The 16,246-nt window shown below is 42.2% G+C and overlaps 2 protein-coding genes across 21 annotated transcripts in view; one reads left to right on the forward strand and one right to left on the reverse strand.

The window, feature by feature from the left end:
• phldb1b (pleckstrin homology-like domain, family B, member 1b) overlaps positions 1-9,295 on the forward strand; it is a 127,753-nt gene extending 118,458 nt beyond the window's left edge. For all 19 annotated transcript variants that reach the window (XM_081614444.1, XM_081614446.1, XM_081614445.1 and 16 more), the window contains 4 exons: positions 482-628; positions 1,144-1,363; positions 3,462-3,547; positions 8,126-9,295. In XM_081614444.1, the coding sequence (XP_081470570.1) occupies positions 482-628; positions 1,144-1,363; positions 3,462-3,547; positions 8,126-8,266 (594 nt within the window). In that variant the 3' untranslated portion in view covers positions 8,267-9,295. The remainder of the gene's footprint in view (positions 1-481; positions 629-1,143; positions 1,364-3,461; positions 3,548-8,125) is intronic.
• Positions 9,296-13,082: 3,787 nt separating this feature from the next.
• Positions 13,083-16,246, reverse strand: part of LOC103474295 (alpha-2-macroglobulin-like protein 1) — a 38,661-nt gene continuing 35,497 nt past the window's right edge. For both annotated transcript variants that reach the window (XM_008425137.3, XM_081614459.1), the window contains 3 exons: positions 16,114-16,219; positions 15,990-16,031; positions 13,083-13,708 (listed from right to left, as the gene is read on the reverse strand). In XM_008425137.3, the coding sequence (XP_008423359.2) occupies positions 13,686-13,708; positions 15,990-16,031; positions 16,114-16,219 (171 nt within the window). In that variant the 3' untranslated portion in view covers positions 13,083-13,685. The remainder of the gene's footprint in view (positions 13,709-15,989; positions 16,032-16,113; positions 16,220-16,246) is intronic.

Here is a 16,246-nt window from a genome sequence, read left to right on the forward strand (position 1 = left end):
TTTATTTTGAAGGGTCATGTAACTCTTGGTCACCATGGTTGCTCTGGAGGAGCTGCAGACGTTCACCCCGTGGTGAAGGTGTGGAAAAGAGTTTGTGTTAAAGCTGCAGTTTGATTGCAACACATTTTAGTTTGAAACATCTGTGAAGATCAGATTTGTTTTCGGGTGTCTTTCCGTTTTTATTCCATTTTTTACTTCTCTGTTGCCCTGGTGTGTCAAAAGAACATGTGTTCAGCATGTAACGGCTGTAAGCCAGCCGGGTCTCGATGCCGCTGACTGGTTAAGCTGCACTGCTGCAGTAGATCTGCTCAGAGGTCAGCATTCAGTCTGTGTGTAGCTCCCAGCAGGGGAGCATGTCCATAAATATATGAGTGCTGTGCTGATGGAAAAAAAAGAGAGAGAGAGAGAGAATCTTGTATGCTCTGCAAAGCTGTTCCCAAAGATCAAAAAAATATTTAATGAAAGCACTTTTCCCCCCCAGGAACGAGAGAGCCTGGCTCGCCGTCAGATGTTAGAGGAGGAGAGGAGGAGGAGGGAGGAGGCGGAGAAAAGACTCCAAGATGAAACTTTCCACAGACAGCAGCTTGTGGAGAAAGAGGTCAAGATGAGGTCCAAGAACTTTTCTCAGGTCAGTGTGATAGTCCCACTTAGTAAGCTAGAGGTTATTGGATAACTTCAGAAGGCTGACATGCCTGTTATAAACATGAAGGAGTGCTCATGAATGTTTATGACTCTTGTCTTGAAGTGTCATTCAGTATATAATGACACTGTTAATACAAAATTGCACTAAAAGTTGCATTAAAAGTCAGTTAAGTGTCACAAAAACTTTGCAATATTTGGACAATAATGACCCTTTTAATGAAAAGTTCTATTAAAACTTGCATTGAAAGTCCATTAAAAGTGTCAACTTTGTATTGAAAGTGTCATTTACTGAATGACACTTCATGACAACAGTCCTAAAAATTCATGAAGACTTCAGTCATAGACTGCGTGTTCATGACAGGTGTTATGTCGTATTTTTGTCAGTGTCATGTCGGCCTCATGCACAACTCTTCAAATAAAGTGTTACCAAAGTTTTGAGTACATCATCTTTGAACAGGATCTTCAGGACAGAAGTCCAATCTTTCTTTTTCATCTGTCCAGGCTCGACCGATGACCCGCTACCTACCCATCAGGAGGGAGGAGTTCGACCTGCGCTCACATGTGGAGTCGTCGGGCCACAGCGTGGAGACATGCTACCACGTCATCCTCACAGAGAAGATGTGCAAGGGCTACCTGGTGAAGATGGGAGGCAAGATCAAGTCCTGGAAGAAGCGCTGGTTTGTGTTCGACCGCCTCAAGAGGACCTTCTCCTACTACGTTGGTAAGACCCAGGAGTCGTGGCCTGAAATAAGTTAGGTTTAGGAAGCAGGAATCCATTCACACTACTGTGGAACTCTGGATGAAATCCAGAGATGAATGAAGCTAAACTTTCTGAACTTCCATGAAAATGAGAAAAGGATCTGTTTGGTTTATTAAGTCTGGTTCTGCAATCTTTCTTAACCTTTCACAATTCATTCACAAACTGCACCTTATTATAAAAGGTCCTGAAATGTCTCTAGCTTCCTGATTGTTTTTGTATTTGAAACATTTCTGACTGAGTTGTAAAATGTTAAATTCTCAGGTCCAGTCTTGTTAATGTGGCCTGGTCACCATGTCCAGACCTGGGAAACCACACAGATTCTATTGGAGGCTCTGAGCTCTTTCTGTGAGCTCTGCACTATGTCTGCACCCAGATTCTAGATTCATTTAATGTTTGTTAGTTTCTGTGAAAACACAGTTGGTGTTGTACTTTTATTCCACTTTGTTATATTTTGTTTTGCTAAATAAAGACGCACTTTAGTTTAGAGCTGCAACTAATGTTTATTTTAGCAATGGAATATGCTTATGATTAATTGATTATTCTAACAATTAATTGATAACTCAGTTTTTTTTTTAAATGGCAAATTGTCATTTAATCACTTGAGGTTATTTTATGCAGTATTACACAAATAATGAAATGATTCTGTTGTCTGAACTCTCACTTTTCACTATTTGTTCTACTGGTGTGCCTTGAAATTGCCACTGAAATTCAATTCAAATAAATTGAATGATTCAATTCCTGTTGTTTTTGTATAAGAAAATATACATTTTAGCCTAAAATTCAACAACATATCATTCCTTTAGTGAATTCTTGTGATTTGTAGTAAAAAATGCATCTTCTGTTGAACATAATCAGTGGATAATATTTTATGTAAGAATTGTACGATCCCCCAAATTTAAGGAAACTGACCAATTTTTCATTGGAAACTAAACTAACTTGTCAACTTGACTCAGACATGTTCATTGCTCCATCCATGGCTAATCTCGTCTGCAGAGTGTTAACTGCTCCTCATGCAGGATTCAGTTTGGGGATGAACTCGGGTGTTAGTTTTGTGTTGCATCAGCCTCCGTATGTAAATGCTAGAGTAGAACATGGAGGGCGGCAGAAGCCGCGGCCCAGCAACAGTCGGAACATGCGTCCTCCGCACCTCCAGCAGGGTGACATGTTGTGTAATTCGCCGCGGTTCCTGGAGCTGTGGGACACCCGCTCGCTGTCGGGCCCTTTGAAGTCCTCACAAGGTTCCGCTCAAAGCTGCTTAAAGTGGTACCTTGTTGAAAGGGAGCCAGGACGAGGAGGCGTACCGAGATTACTTTGGCAGGGGCTGAAACGCGCCCCGGCCCGCTGCAGCGCCACGCTCTTTGAGCGAGCTGATTGGGATGCAGAGCCGCGGCCCCCGTCTCCTGACCTTGAACACGGAGTAACAGGAGGTGACGAGCAGGAGTCAGCAGCGCCACTAATTCCCGCTAATCAGCCTCAAACACAGCCACTGTTTGGCTTATTTAGACGGAGTCAAATGAGATGCAAATGCGCAGCTGTTTGAATGCTAAAGAGGTCATTAGCAGATAATGGCTGCGTGTTAAAAGCAGGCTGTTGTTCCTCGAAATGAAGGCGCTGCGCCCGCCTCTACCTACTGCTCTTTAAGTTGGCTGCTGGAGTGTTTTTTAGCCTGGAGGTAGAGAGGGCTGTTGAGTTCCCCACCGGTTCCTTACTGCAGTTCTGCAGTGGCTGATGAAACAAACTGCAATCATGTACCAGAGTAGTGTAAGAATGCAGGCAAGTCTGAAAACACAATGAAAAGCTCCACTTGCTTTAAAAAACAGAAAGGAGAGAAAAAAATATTGCTGTGCTTGTCTTTTCCCATCCATCATCACAAAGCTCAAATTGGTCATGATCAAAGTCGGGCTCCTGCGCTGATGAGCACATCGTGCGGATCCGCTTGGAAGATTCTGGGTGACATGCGTGAGGTGTGAGTCGGCTCCTCCAGCTGAGACGGTGTCAGAACGGATCAGGTTCTGACCAGAGCTGATTTTTTTCTTCTCCTCTCTCTCTCTTTCTGCAGACAAACATGAGACCAAGCTGAAGGGTGTGATCTACTTCCAGGCTATAGAAGAGGTCTACTATGATCACCTCCGCAGTGCCACTAAGGTACCACTCTGTCCTTTCACCCGTTCTCTGTCTGCTCCCTGCTTTCTTTAAGTCCCGTGTTCATGTTTGTCCTGTTCAGCCGTCTCCCCTCCCTGAACCCACTGTGTACAAACTAGAGGTGTGCCGATCGATCGGCCGCTGATCATAATCGGCCGATTTCCATGAAAAAGTGTATGATCGGTAATCGCCAATCACGGTCTCTTGTTGCCGATCACACAAACCGATCACCTGCATCTCATTTCTCAGCCTGCCTGTGCAGCTGGTCTCCTCTTTCCTTCACTCTGCGCAAACGCGCAGCAACAAATCCTAAGCGATGTGGAACTATAACGCACTGAGTGAATGGGGAAGTTTGCGTGTTGCGGCGGAAAATTGAAGCAGGTCAAAATGCATCAACACAACGAAGCTAATAGAACATAAAAACAATGACATACTTGACGGAGTTTGGCTACATCGAGGCTCACTGCAGTAAAAAAGACATATGGAGGATCAGATAGCAGGTAAAGCAGCGCACAGCTACAAACACTCACCAGGATTAGCATGATGGTCAGAAAGCTAAACAAATAACCCGCAAAATTATTTAAGTCTTGGAGCTGCGATGTAAGACGCTGGTTCTGCTCTCGCTGTTGAACCGCTGCTACGCTACAGGTAGTAATATTTGACAGACGGAGCGCCGCTTCTGCTCCACCTGGTAGTGACTCTCACACCGAACCTCTGCTTAAAGCTGCAGCATCTAACCTAGAAAAATACATTTTACATACGTATTAAAACTTTCGCTGTCCTAACATGAGACAGTTAATCTCTAAAAAAATAACCGATCTCCTCCCTGTTCTGCATAATTACTCTGCTCAGTCAGAAACAGCCACTCAGAACTAGCAGTAATCAGCTAGCCGCCATGCTATCAGGAGGTTTTCATTCAGTAACTCTGGATTGTTTAATGTAATGGATCCTGTATTTGCCTTTGAATGTTAAGTTTTATACTTGAATTTTTTGGCAATGTTGAGAGGTTTTATTTTGGCTCTGCATTATTTAGCCTCTTCAGAGCCTCCATATGTTATCAGTCTGTTAAAGATAGTATTACCGATAGCAGTACAGTTTGCACAATGCCTGTTTTGTTTAGTTTTCTTCTTGGAAAAAGTTATTAAAAACAAGTTTTTGTCTAAATTAAGGTGAATTCATGGTTCCTTTTTCTTCATAATGTAACCGGTGTTGCTTATGATTAAAAAAATAATAATTATGTGATCGGTATCAGCGATCAGCTGTGATTGGCCCTCATGGGTGACCGGAATCGGCAGGAAAAAACCTGATCAGCACATCTCTAGTACAAACTATTAGTTAAATGAGATGGGTGGTGAGGGGCCGGGGGTTAAATGTGCCGCGAGCCCTGAAGCCTAAAATACTCAGGAAATACAGACTGTGACGCCTGTCGGTTGAAAGCCAGAGACTTGCTAATCCTGCCTGCTCCCTCTGTGGATCCCAGCTGAATTCATCAAGTATCTGGAAAACAACTGCAGCCCTAACACAAACCTTCACATATTTTCCAGCTTTCTTTGATGCTGACAATTTATATGGTTTGAGCAGAGCAATTAGGTGTATATTCATTTATTGTCGAGAACGTTGTGAGCAGTGATGGACACCACTAACTACAAAGTTAGTTGCACTAACCCTAAATTTGTTTATTTAATCTTTGTTTAGCCAGGTGAGTTATTAAGAATTACAATAACAGCCTGTCAAGGAGGGAAGGACACAGGCAGATAAACACTAATTATAAACATAGGTTCTGCTAACGCTACAGCGCTATTCCAACTCGTTATTTAATGGAAGCTACCGCTAAAGTGTTGCACCAACACGCTGTTTAGAGGAAGCTAACACTAAAGCGCTAAACTCTAAGTATTTATCATATGAGAACATTTGCACATTCTCAGTCCAAGCCAAAGAAAGGTTGTTAACAGCAACATGAAGGAACATGGCTCTGACGGCAGTGTCACAACCATGAACTTTAATATATGAGGTTCAGCTGCAGTGAAGAATAGTCAGGATGCCCAAGAGTGTCAAGAAGGTACCTGTCTCCTGCTGAGGAGGAGGCTGCTACAGAGCCATACTGGCAGCAGGTAGCCACAAAACCAGGAAGTGGTAGGATGGACAGGGTAGGACTGGAGCTGATGGCTGTTAGTGCTGACAATAAAACATCCTCAGCATAAATTCATGTTGGGGTTTGATTTTCCTCTAAGGGAGGCACCTTCCTTCCAAATCTGCCCAAGATCAACGGTGGAAATAAAAGAGTGGAGTCAAATATCCAGGAGCAATTTCTTCCTTCAATCTGGAGACAATGTAGTCAGGAGACCAAACCATTTTCCTGCTGGGTGGATCAATGGAAGCAAACACACTTACCTTCAAGCATGAAGAGACAAGATCTGGTCACTGAGAGCTGAAGGGAGAGAACCTGGGTTCATCCTTTGTGTTCCTTCTTACAGAGCCGTACATGCAGTCATCTCTGACATTCATCTTTATTTTTTATTTTTTACTTCTGCACAAAGCTGAGCTGCTACCTCCTCATCTGTGTGTGTTTGATGGCCTGTCGCTGCGTAGCACACTCTGACTTACTGCACAGCTCTGATCAGCCCTGGAACTTTGATTCTCCTTGTCACTTCACCAAGAGGCAGACCTTCATGTGAGCTGCTCTCTGCCCAGACACACTCTGCTGTCAGAGCCTGAGAACAGTTGCAGATGTTAACTTTGTTACACACATTTGCTCTGGTTGTCATGAAGAATGAGCAAAGCGATATATTTTTTTTACCTTTGAATATTGCTCAGGATTCGTTTTTTATTGCCGGTTCCATAGTCTATGTTCACTTTGAATCACAGGAAATTACAATATCTTAGAGGATTTTTCTTTGGTTTCTGATTGAAGATACATGGAGAAGAACTTTGTGCAGGCCCGGCGGCATGGGTGGGCATTGGGGGGCATTTCCTGCCCACAGTCAGCCGTGCCCCCCCCCTGGACTGGAAGCTGTTTGTTGTTTTTACCTATAAGTGGCCAACTCTCTGTTATCGATTTGATACAGTAGGGGCTTCCACACTTCCCATATCTGTGCCTTCTGTCACTTTTTTTAGCAGTTAAAACCGTTTAATCGTTAACATGTGGTAACCTGTTTTTCCGAGCTGCCTTTAAACGCAACATGAGCGCTACGACGCTCGCGCTGGGTTTCCACCTGTGCAGCAGTGAAGGAGACCTGCTGCTGCTGGCAGAGCTACGCAGGTGTGTTAGAATCATGGCAGCAAACCAGCAAAACGCAAAGAACTTTTCACAGTTTTTTCCCTCAAACTAACAGACTGAGTTGAGTGAAGCTGCTGGATGCAGGTAAAGTTAACTAAAAGATGACTAGCTAATATCAATACAGCACATTAATCTTGTTAGCTAGTAGCCTATAGGCTACTGATGTTGTCCAAGTTCAAAAGTGGGTAGTACTTGTTACATTCACTTGAGTACACTTTGTGTCTGTTTTCCCATTTCAGGTTTTTGTAAGAAAGATTGTTAAATGTTTAATATTAGTATTGGAAACTGAGGGAACAGTTTTTATAGAACTGTCTTACTGTTGAGTCAATGACAACGCATCTTTTATTAGCATGATTAGCACAGCTAGGTTTACAAAAAGTCACCACTGGTTGTTTCTTGAACATGTAGATTCTTACCTCTGAACTGGTTGGACTGGTTTTCTCGTTGAACTGATTGAACATTCTGCATCCGAACAGAGATGTTCTCCTCGGTCTCCACTAACATGTGGGGTTCCACAAGTGTCAGTTTTGGCCCCTTATTGTTTTCTTTTTACATTCTTCCATTCGCTGGCATTATGCATGTATGCAGATGACATGTGTCTTTTAAACCACCCCTCATCCAGTGCAATTGTTTTAAATATCTCCTGCAGTCTAAAGTCAGACAGTTGCTTCTTTCACTGATCGGAGACAAAAATCTGATTTTTAACTTTTAGGCTAGCTCGTTAGCTGTCAGGGCCAATCAAACAAAGGAAAAATGCTCCATTCTGGTTACCGGCCAATTTCCTGGTGCATCTCTAGTGCTGACCACCAGGGACCATCACAACAAAATTCATCCAGACAATCATTGGAAAACACTGCTTGTCCAACTCTTTCAGCTCTATTACTTGGTCGGTTAGCTGGGAGTGAGCTTCTCTTCTGGAAGTCATTTGGGTGAGCGCTCTGAGAGGAAACAAACAGAGCAGAGCAGAACTTTCTGTTTGAGGCTGAGGCAAGCTGCAGAGTTTCTAGTTTCATCCTTCACCTTAGTTTTCTGATTTATTATTTAGTGGGAAAAACAACAACTCCAAACTGTAAAGATTCTCCAAACACTTTCAGCTCGAACTCGCTGAAGCATCTGAATTAAAAAAAGAGATTTAGAATCTGAGAAGATTGATTATTGGTTCAGCCTCAGCTGGGACGTTAATGTAAGAGGCAGGGCCAGTCCCAGTAGAGCCGCTGAGGGGTGAAAACTTGATGGAGAACTTCTACTGAATCTGGTTCTGTCTGTCTGCCGCCCCTCCAACCCCCCCCCCCCCCCCCCCTCAGAGCCCCAACCCATCGCTGACCTTCTGCGTGAAGACGCATGACCGCCTCTACTACGTGGTGGCGCCATCGGCGGAGGCCATGAGGATCTGGATGGACGTGATCGTCACAGGAGCGGAGGGATACACTCAGTTCATGAACTGAGGGCGAGCAGAACGCTGCGGCAGGGATTGGACACACAATCCACAGGATCGGTTCTGACGTCCGCTCCGACTCGGACACCACGCCTGTTTGTTACCGTTTCTGTTTTTATTTCACACAATCATTTTTTCATGCAGGAGTTTCCTTCATCATGTTTCCTATGTGATTCTGTTTGGATTGAAAAAGGGAGCTGCTGCCACACACACACACGCACACCCCCATACACACACACACACCCACACACACCCCCATACACACACACACACACGCACACCCCCATACACACACACACGCAAACACGTCTCTGTATATAAACCAAAATGTTCACCTGTCCAGGACTGTTCAAAGCCTTTCTATATTGCCAAAAGGAGATCTTGTAGTTACTGTTGAATATTTTGTATTATTTGTTTGTTTTTTTTTACTTAGAGAAAAAATTGCCAAATGACATGTTGCCAATGTTATTGAGTATTCTATTGTAACTTTGAGTGTAGAGAGACAATTTGAAGAATTCCCTTCACTTTAATGTGTTTCAGCTGCCAAAACCTTTTTTCTTTCTAACGGTCAGAAGCAGCTGATCTCAGATCCAGACCCACTTCTTCACCAGGCTTACCAAAGGAACGGACTGTCCACAGGTATTCCTGAAGAGTCCACTCATTATGACGGAGTTATGGGCTGTAATGGTTTGATCGACACCATTACACAATGAAACTTCAATGGTTTCTATGCTTCACAGCTGTCAGAAGAGGGTGGCTTAAACTGAAAGCAATGAAAAACCACACAGCTACTCTGGTTTAGCATCAAGACTGTAAATAAAGAGAAGCTGTAAAATAATCAGAGGGATTTCTGATCAGGCATTTTGACCCATCGCTGTTTTCCAGAATTCCCAGTTTGGGCGAGGTTCTGTTAACACATTATTGTCCAGTCCTAAACATTTGGTCACGATATATCAGCACCAACATCGGTATCAACCGGTGTCAGTAGTTTTTGACATATCAGTATTGATCCAATAAACAATCTGATATTAAAAACTGATATTTATTTCCAACTTGTTGCTGTTTGTTTCTGGAGGGGAGGGGTCAAGGCTGGTCAGGACACATTTTTATGGTCATATGACAGAGTGATGCAGCAAAGGATTGTGGGGAAGCAGTGGTGAAGTCGGCAGTGTGGTCATGTTTTCCAATATTTACCTAGATATATTTTGCTATCAGTCATAACAGCAGTATTAATATCAAGTATTTATATTGGTCCAGATTTGCATATCGGTGCCTTCCTAACGTATTTCTCATCCTTTATCCATGACTGGTCAAATTAAAAACTGTTTTCTGTAACAAATATGTTGCTAAGCCACCTTTCACTGTTAACCTCTCCATAGTCTTGCTTACTTTAACATACAGACTGTTGATATTTTAACACATTTTTATTCCATTTCAGGATTATTTTCTTAAGTCAAGAGTGTCTAAAGAGCAGCCATTTTGTGGGCCCCGCCCACACTATTAAGAATGACACACATTGCCTTCCATGTGGGGCATTTGGCAATACTGAGACAATCATTTGAAGGGAGGAATGAAAGAATCCATCTTAGTGAAACAAGAAAAACAAAACTGGAACAGAGGAGGTGGTCTAAGGTTCAGCACAGCCTTCATCTCGTCTCTCCAGGTCGTTTCATAGAAACTCAGACCTTGAAATGTGACCAAACATTGTTGGGAACTGGTCAGGACAGTCAGTTTCAACAACCCCCACAGGGAACTGAATACAGCCAGAGTTTCATGTGACCCTGACCGCCTCGTCAGTGATAGCTGTGGTTTTGGTGGTGATTTGTTTTGCCCTATCAGGGTGATTGTTTCTGATTGGCCATGTTTGTTTCATTCTTGAACTGTGGTTGTGGGCCACACAAGGTCCTTGATCAGTTTGGACATCCCTGCTGGAAGCCGTCTTTAGACAGAGCAACGCTAACTTTTAATGCTAACCCATTTTCAGAACATGATTCATAATCAGTGTTAAACAGAAATCTGCCTCATTGCTGGTTGTTTCACCTCGTCACCATTTTGGCATTTGGTACTTGACTCAGCAGCACTACAGGACACATTTTAATGCACTCAGAGGTTCAGTGGATCAGAAGCAAAATCATTGGAAATAGGAGTAATGTAAAACATTAAAGGGATTATAATTAGGATTTAAATATTTGTATGACTTATCTCCATAATTCAGTCACATATTTGTAACCTCCTTGGAGATGCTTAAGCAGTCAGGTACAAACAAAATGGCGACAACTGAGTATTAAACTGTGAAAACTAACTGAAGCTTTCATAAACATGACCAAATGAATCAACATTTACAAATATATATATATATATATATATATATATATATATATATATATATATATATATATACACTGCTCAAAAAAATAAAGGGAAAACTTTAACATTTAAGTGAACACAGAAGTGTTCCCTTTATTTTTTTGAGCAGTATATATATATATATATATATATATGTATGTGTGTGTGAAACCATCACTCTCTGACAGCTTTGAAGCATCACTTTTCTCATCCGGTGGCACGTTTTAGGTTGGTTTAATTGAGAACTCTACATATTTAATCAGAAGCCATTCTAATGAGAGAACACCCAACACTTTGAGGCTGACTGCCAAAACAAAATGACTGTCCAATGGTTTCACCAAAGCTGCCAAGTTGCCCTGAACTGATCGATCTCTGGATGGTCCAGTTCTGACACGGCGCAGGCTCAGGAAGCCTTTAGCCGTCACCATGACCAGCCTAAAGCAGCAAGCACACACATTCAACTGTTTGGATGATGCAATTCAGACCTGTGCCTTCACCACACGTTCCTGAGTCCTGCAGAGCCTCACTGTGGAACCTGCATCACACGGACGCTTTTAAATCAGTGTTTCTTTGAGCTCTCCAACAGCATCGTGCAGAGGTTTGCGTGGTTTCCTCTTCACCTTGGAGATGGTGGTCATGATCCCAGAGGGTCCCAACGTGGTGGGCTCATTGGCTTAGATAAAGAACATTTCACCTAGGAGTAATGCTACAGATCCTTTAGAAACGATTGTTAAAATCTGAGAAAACAAACCAAGTCTGCTATAAGCAATCCTTTTACATTTAAATTGGACAATGTGGAACATGTGGCTCACAACATGGCTGCTGGTGTGTAAACCTGTCTACCAAGAATTATTTCATGGGAATCCCTTCCAAATGCCTGTCACTGACAGGATTGCCTTGGATACAGCTCAAGATCAAGTATTTTATTCTGAAGGGTATTTATGGGCTTTGTGAATGACCGGACAGGAAGCACTTCAGGGGTAGATTTAACCCTCCAGTGGTCTTTTGGCGTGAGGCTCAGGAGGAGCGCGGCAGATTTCAACAGCGGGAAAGACCGTCAGTTCCCAAAATCAAACATCAACCAAAAAAAACCTGGCAAAAGCGCACGCTGGGCCAGAGCAACCTGACCAGACTACTAGACGCTCAGGGTAGAAAGCTAGTGGAGTCTAATTGACCCCGTTTCTTAGACTGCAGGAGGGTTAAACTAGCTGCCATGCTGGTAGCATGCTGCTTTGTTCTGCCCTTTTCCCACTTCATATAAGGCCAAAATTTGCAAATGACTAAAATATTATAAATGACTAAAATACTAGCTAGCATGGGTCAACACCATGCCAGCTGAATGATTACAGACAAGGTAATCTGGGTTGATTAATGAGCAAAAAGTTCTGACTGGCATCAGACTGTAGAAAAAGTAGTTCCGATGTGATAATCTGTACTGAGTAATCTTTTGTCATTATTGGAAGTCTGTGAATCAATAAATCAGCCACCACAAACCTCTCCACTACCAGATCTATAGGAGTAAAATGGCCTCAAGTACAGGTATGGACAATATGAACCTAGATGAAACCAAAACCAGACTGGAAAAAATCATCTCCCTGTTGGTGTATATCAGTTGACTATTGAATAGCTGCATAATGCCATCTGCTGCTCTGGTAGAAGAAAATACATGAGAAAACTTGTATTTCTTGTCCTTTGTTCAGCTATTAACACGCCCCCTGGTTTGCAGAAAAACTGTCATTTGTTCATTAGTTACTAGGGGTGGGAATTTATAGCATTATCATGAGAAATTATACAAATTTTGATTTATTGTTGCTGCAAAGGATTCCAATCAATATTTTAAACAAAAACCAAACTCTCCATTTTGTTTTAGGACTTTCTCCACTGTCTGTTCAATGAGAGTATCATTACATATCAATACATTTGAAAATATGATTAAATGTAGCTACTGTGTGCAAATCACACTTCTTTATGTGATATTTATTGTGATCGTCACTTTCATTATCACAATACCAGAAAATATTGTGATAGAACTTTAAGTCCATATCGCCCACCCCTAGCAGGTACTTAGCATTTCTTCCCGACTGTAACCGTATATTGGATGCACACATTGAATTGGCTACTGCTGTACTTTAGTGTGGCCTTTTTTGTTCACAGCGTGTTTTATAATTCTGCCTTAATAGTCCAACAGAAACCTGAAATAGTGCTTCAGAAAGCTGCCTCAAAACTGGAGCTCCTCTTAACACCCCACTGTGACCCACTGTGGAGGCCTTTAGCATGGAGCGTTAGCCGCTACCTTGGAGACAAGTCAGTAGTCCAGTAGTGAGTGTGTTTGCAGTCACATTTATCCCCAAGAGGTTTCTAAGTGACATCTGTTGGTCATGAGTTGCTGTTATCTACATGTATATGAAAGAAAAGTAGTATTGTAAAGAGAATGCCTGAGTGAAAAGTTAGTGATATTGTATGAAAAGACGACTTTTCACTTTTGGTCATTTCAGAACTTTTATTGCAGCTTGCATTTGAAATTGTACAATAGTCATGTATGAATCTTTTTTTTTTTTTTTTTTTTTTTTTTTACATGTGCAGGTACGTGTACACAGAATAAATCACCCAGCACCATTAAGACTGGATCCTCCTGTTCCCCTCAGACACCATCAGCACTCTGACCATGCTGTGTTACTGTGTCATGTGTCACTTTCATGTATGAATAATGTGGATTTCTGTCAGCTCTATTAATAAAAAAACAAAATGACTATCAGCAAATACTCCTCTGCTGTCTGTTGTATCCAGTGCGTAATAGTGTGACTGTTCCAGTGTTGAGCAGACACAAACGGACCATTACTGGTCACCACCAACAATATATATATATATATATATATATATATATATATATATATATATATATTCTCAGCATGTGACCCACAATAAAAGAGAATATACCTGATAAACTAAGAATTAAAGTATCTAACATTACCCAAAGTAGATTCAGATCCCAACTGAACAGAAAGAGTTTTAAAACAATAATACTAGATGTCGCACAGTAGTTCCTTCGGCTGTTAATTCTGTCCTGGTGGTGGAAGGAGGAATTACACCTTGTTGTCACTGTCGTCTGCAGAGAAATCACACACACACACACACACACACACACACACCAAGAGTTATTATACCTGCTTTAGGAATATCGATGTTTACAGAGTGGGATGGAAAACGAGTTGAGATCTAGAGCGGATCTACTCAGTTCAGCAAAATGTTTTTACAGGTTCAATTCGTTCATTAAACAATTCTATGAAACGGACCTATTCCTACAGGTCCGTTTCATAGCAAAAAAATGTATTTCAGGGCGGCGGTGGCACAGGGGTAATCGACAGTCATCAAGGGTTCGAGTCCTGGCCTGTTGACTTTTGCCGCATATCTTCACTGTAGCCCCTGGTTATAAACCATGCTCTTAAGGCCCTTTAATATTTACAAAATATTTACAAGGTTGGTTGTATGTACATAGAAAACATAAGTGAGAAACTTGTATTATTGTTTTTGTACATTTTTGACCCGGTTACTGTTGTGAGTAGCGTGAGAAAAATGAGAAAAACAGAAAGTCGAAGCTTTTCTGGACGGGACTTATGTTCTTACATAAATGTATTCTTGTTTGATCAATTATCTCATTAGTTTTAAAGACTGTATTGAATTTTCTATCTATGAAGTAGTTTGGGCTAACGAGGGACAAGTAAACTCAACACAGGGAGAGAGAAAAAAGAACAGAACAAGGGGATGATGGGAAGGAGAAGGGAAAAGAACGGGGGAGACGACAAGGAGGAAGCGAATGGAGACCGCTGCTAATGCGAGCAGAGGTTGAAGTGGGAGTAAAACTTGGACTGTTTTATGCACGTTCTGCACAAGTAAACTTGCACCCGGTGGGTAGGATACCTGCAGAAGTGTTTTGTAGTGAAGAACTGCGGAGGTGAACTGCGGCTGATCCGAGGAGAACTGCGGCTGATCCGAGGTGAACTGCGGCTGATCCGAGGTGAACTGCGGCTGATCCGAGGTGAACTGCGGCTGATCCGAGGTGGCTAGAGGAACGTGTCGACATGGCGATGCTGGCTTTAGCATGATGGAGGAGGAGTCCTGCAGCTCGTGTGGCGGAGTTCTAACATAAATTGGACCTTGACGGAGAGGACGTCGGCTGAGCGAGCAGGTCTGAGTCAGTTTTGTTGCCTAAACGAGGAGAAGAGGATTGTTGTAGCGACGTCGCACCCGAGCTTCATCAGGCCTGCAACGAAAACTTTAACCGGTACCGGTCAGTGTGAGTGTGTGTGAGAGTATGGGCCCATGTGTGATGTTGTGTTCAAAACTGTAAATTCCGGTACATGTATGGAGTTCTGTTAATGACTAAAGTTGCATTCTGGTTATATTGAAACAACAGTTCAAAAGAAGGGTTTTTCATAAAAACGATTTGTTTTCCCAAGTTCTTATTAAAAGAAACCATTCAGTTAGCTGGTTCTGGAGTTATTAATGTTACTTAAAATGTGTGTATGGTATTTGGACGAGTAAGGACTTACTCAACATAGGTAAATCTGCGTGGTATCTACCAGAACTTAACGAACCCAAATAGCCACCCCACCAGTGAGTTTAAGTTCTTGTTCCAGTTAATAGCAGACAGAGCAGTGGGCTGCTACATCACTGACCACTGTTCATTAAAGGTCACTAGAGCCAGGGAAAATGTTTTAAAAGAGAAATGTAAATCTAATCATGCTTTCCCATTAATCTTAGTTGTCAAACAGAACAGTACGCTATATTAATTATTCAAAGTTGTTCATAAGGAAACCCAGCAGATTGAAGGCTGAAATGACTCCAGAAGACATTTTGCTCATTTTGTTGTTGACGTTACAGAAATGCCTGACAGCATGGAGAGGAGAAACTGACCTTTAACAGGAAGAAACCTGCAGCAGAACCAGAACCTGGCTCAGTACAAGCAGACATCTGACAAGACCAACATTTAATAAGTTTATGCTTCTACCCACTCCCTTGAAAATTTATTGTTATTGCATTGTTGTAATTTTATTCTAACTTGGCATGTTCAATAAAGTAAAGTAAAAAAGGTTTGAGGAAAAAGAGCAGAGACGTAAAGAAACAGATGTAGGAGTACTTTCTATGTTTATGAAAAGTAAAACATTAATGGGATGAGAACGTTTGGTCATAGGCAGCATTATCTCCCTAAAAACAAAAAATAGGGAAACATTTTTATGTTTCCTCCAGAATCTCATCTCTCTCCCGTTTCTTTCAGCTGTGGCTTCCATGTAGCCACAGCTTTTCAGTTTAATCACACCTTGCAGATCCCAGTGGGCGTGGCGCTACAGAAAACTAGCAGAGAACCAAGTTGGAGAACTTTGACTTACTCTCAGCACAGGGGGACGTGTAGTCAGTGGCAGCCTGGTCAGCTGAAACAGGAGAGATAAATGAGGAAACACTAACAGAACATGTCGAACATGGTGGAGCAAAGGCAGTGAGCTGAGCTCTTACTCGGCTGGTAGTAGTCGTAGACTTTAATCACAGCTGGTTTCAGGTTCCTGACCCACTGATCCTCCTCCAGAGTCACCTTGCACGTCTGCGGTTCGTCCTTTTTCAGCTGCAATCACAAACATTCCAAACTTCC

Source organism: Poecilia reticulata, chromosome 13 (assembly GCF_904066995.2).
Source record: "Poecilia reticulata chromosome 13, P_reticulata-male-v2, whole genome shotgun sequence".
NCBI classification, from domain to species: Eukaryota; Metazoa; Chordata; class Actinopteri; order Cyprinodontiformes; family Poeciliidae; genus Poecilia; species Poecilia reticulata.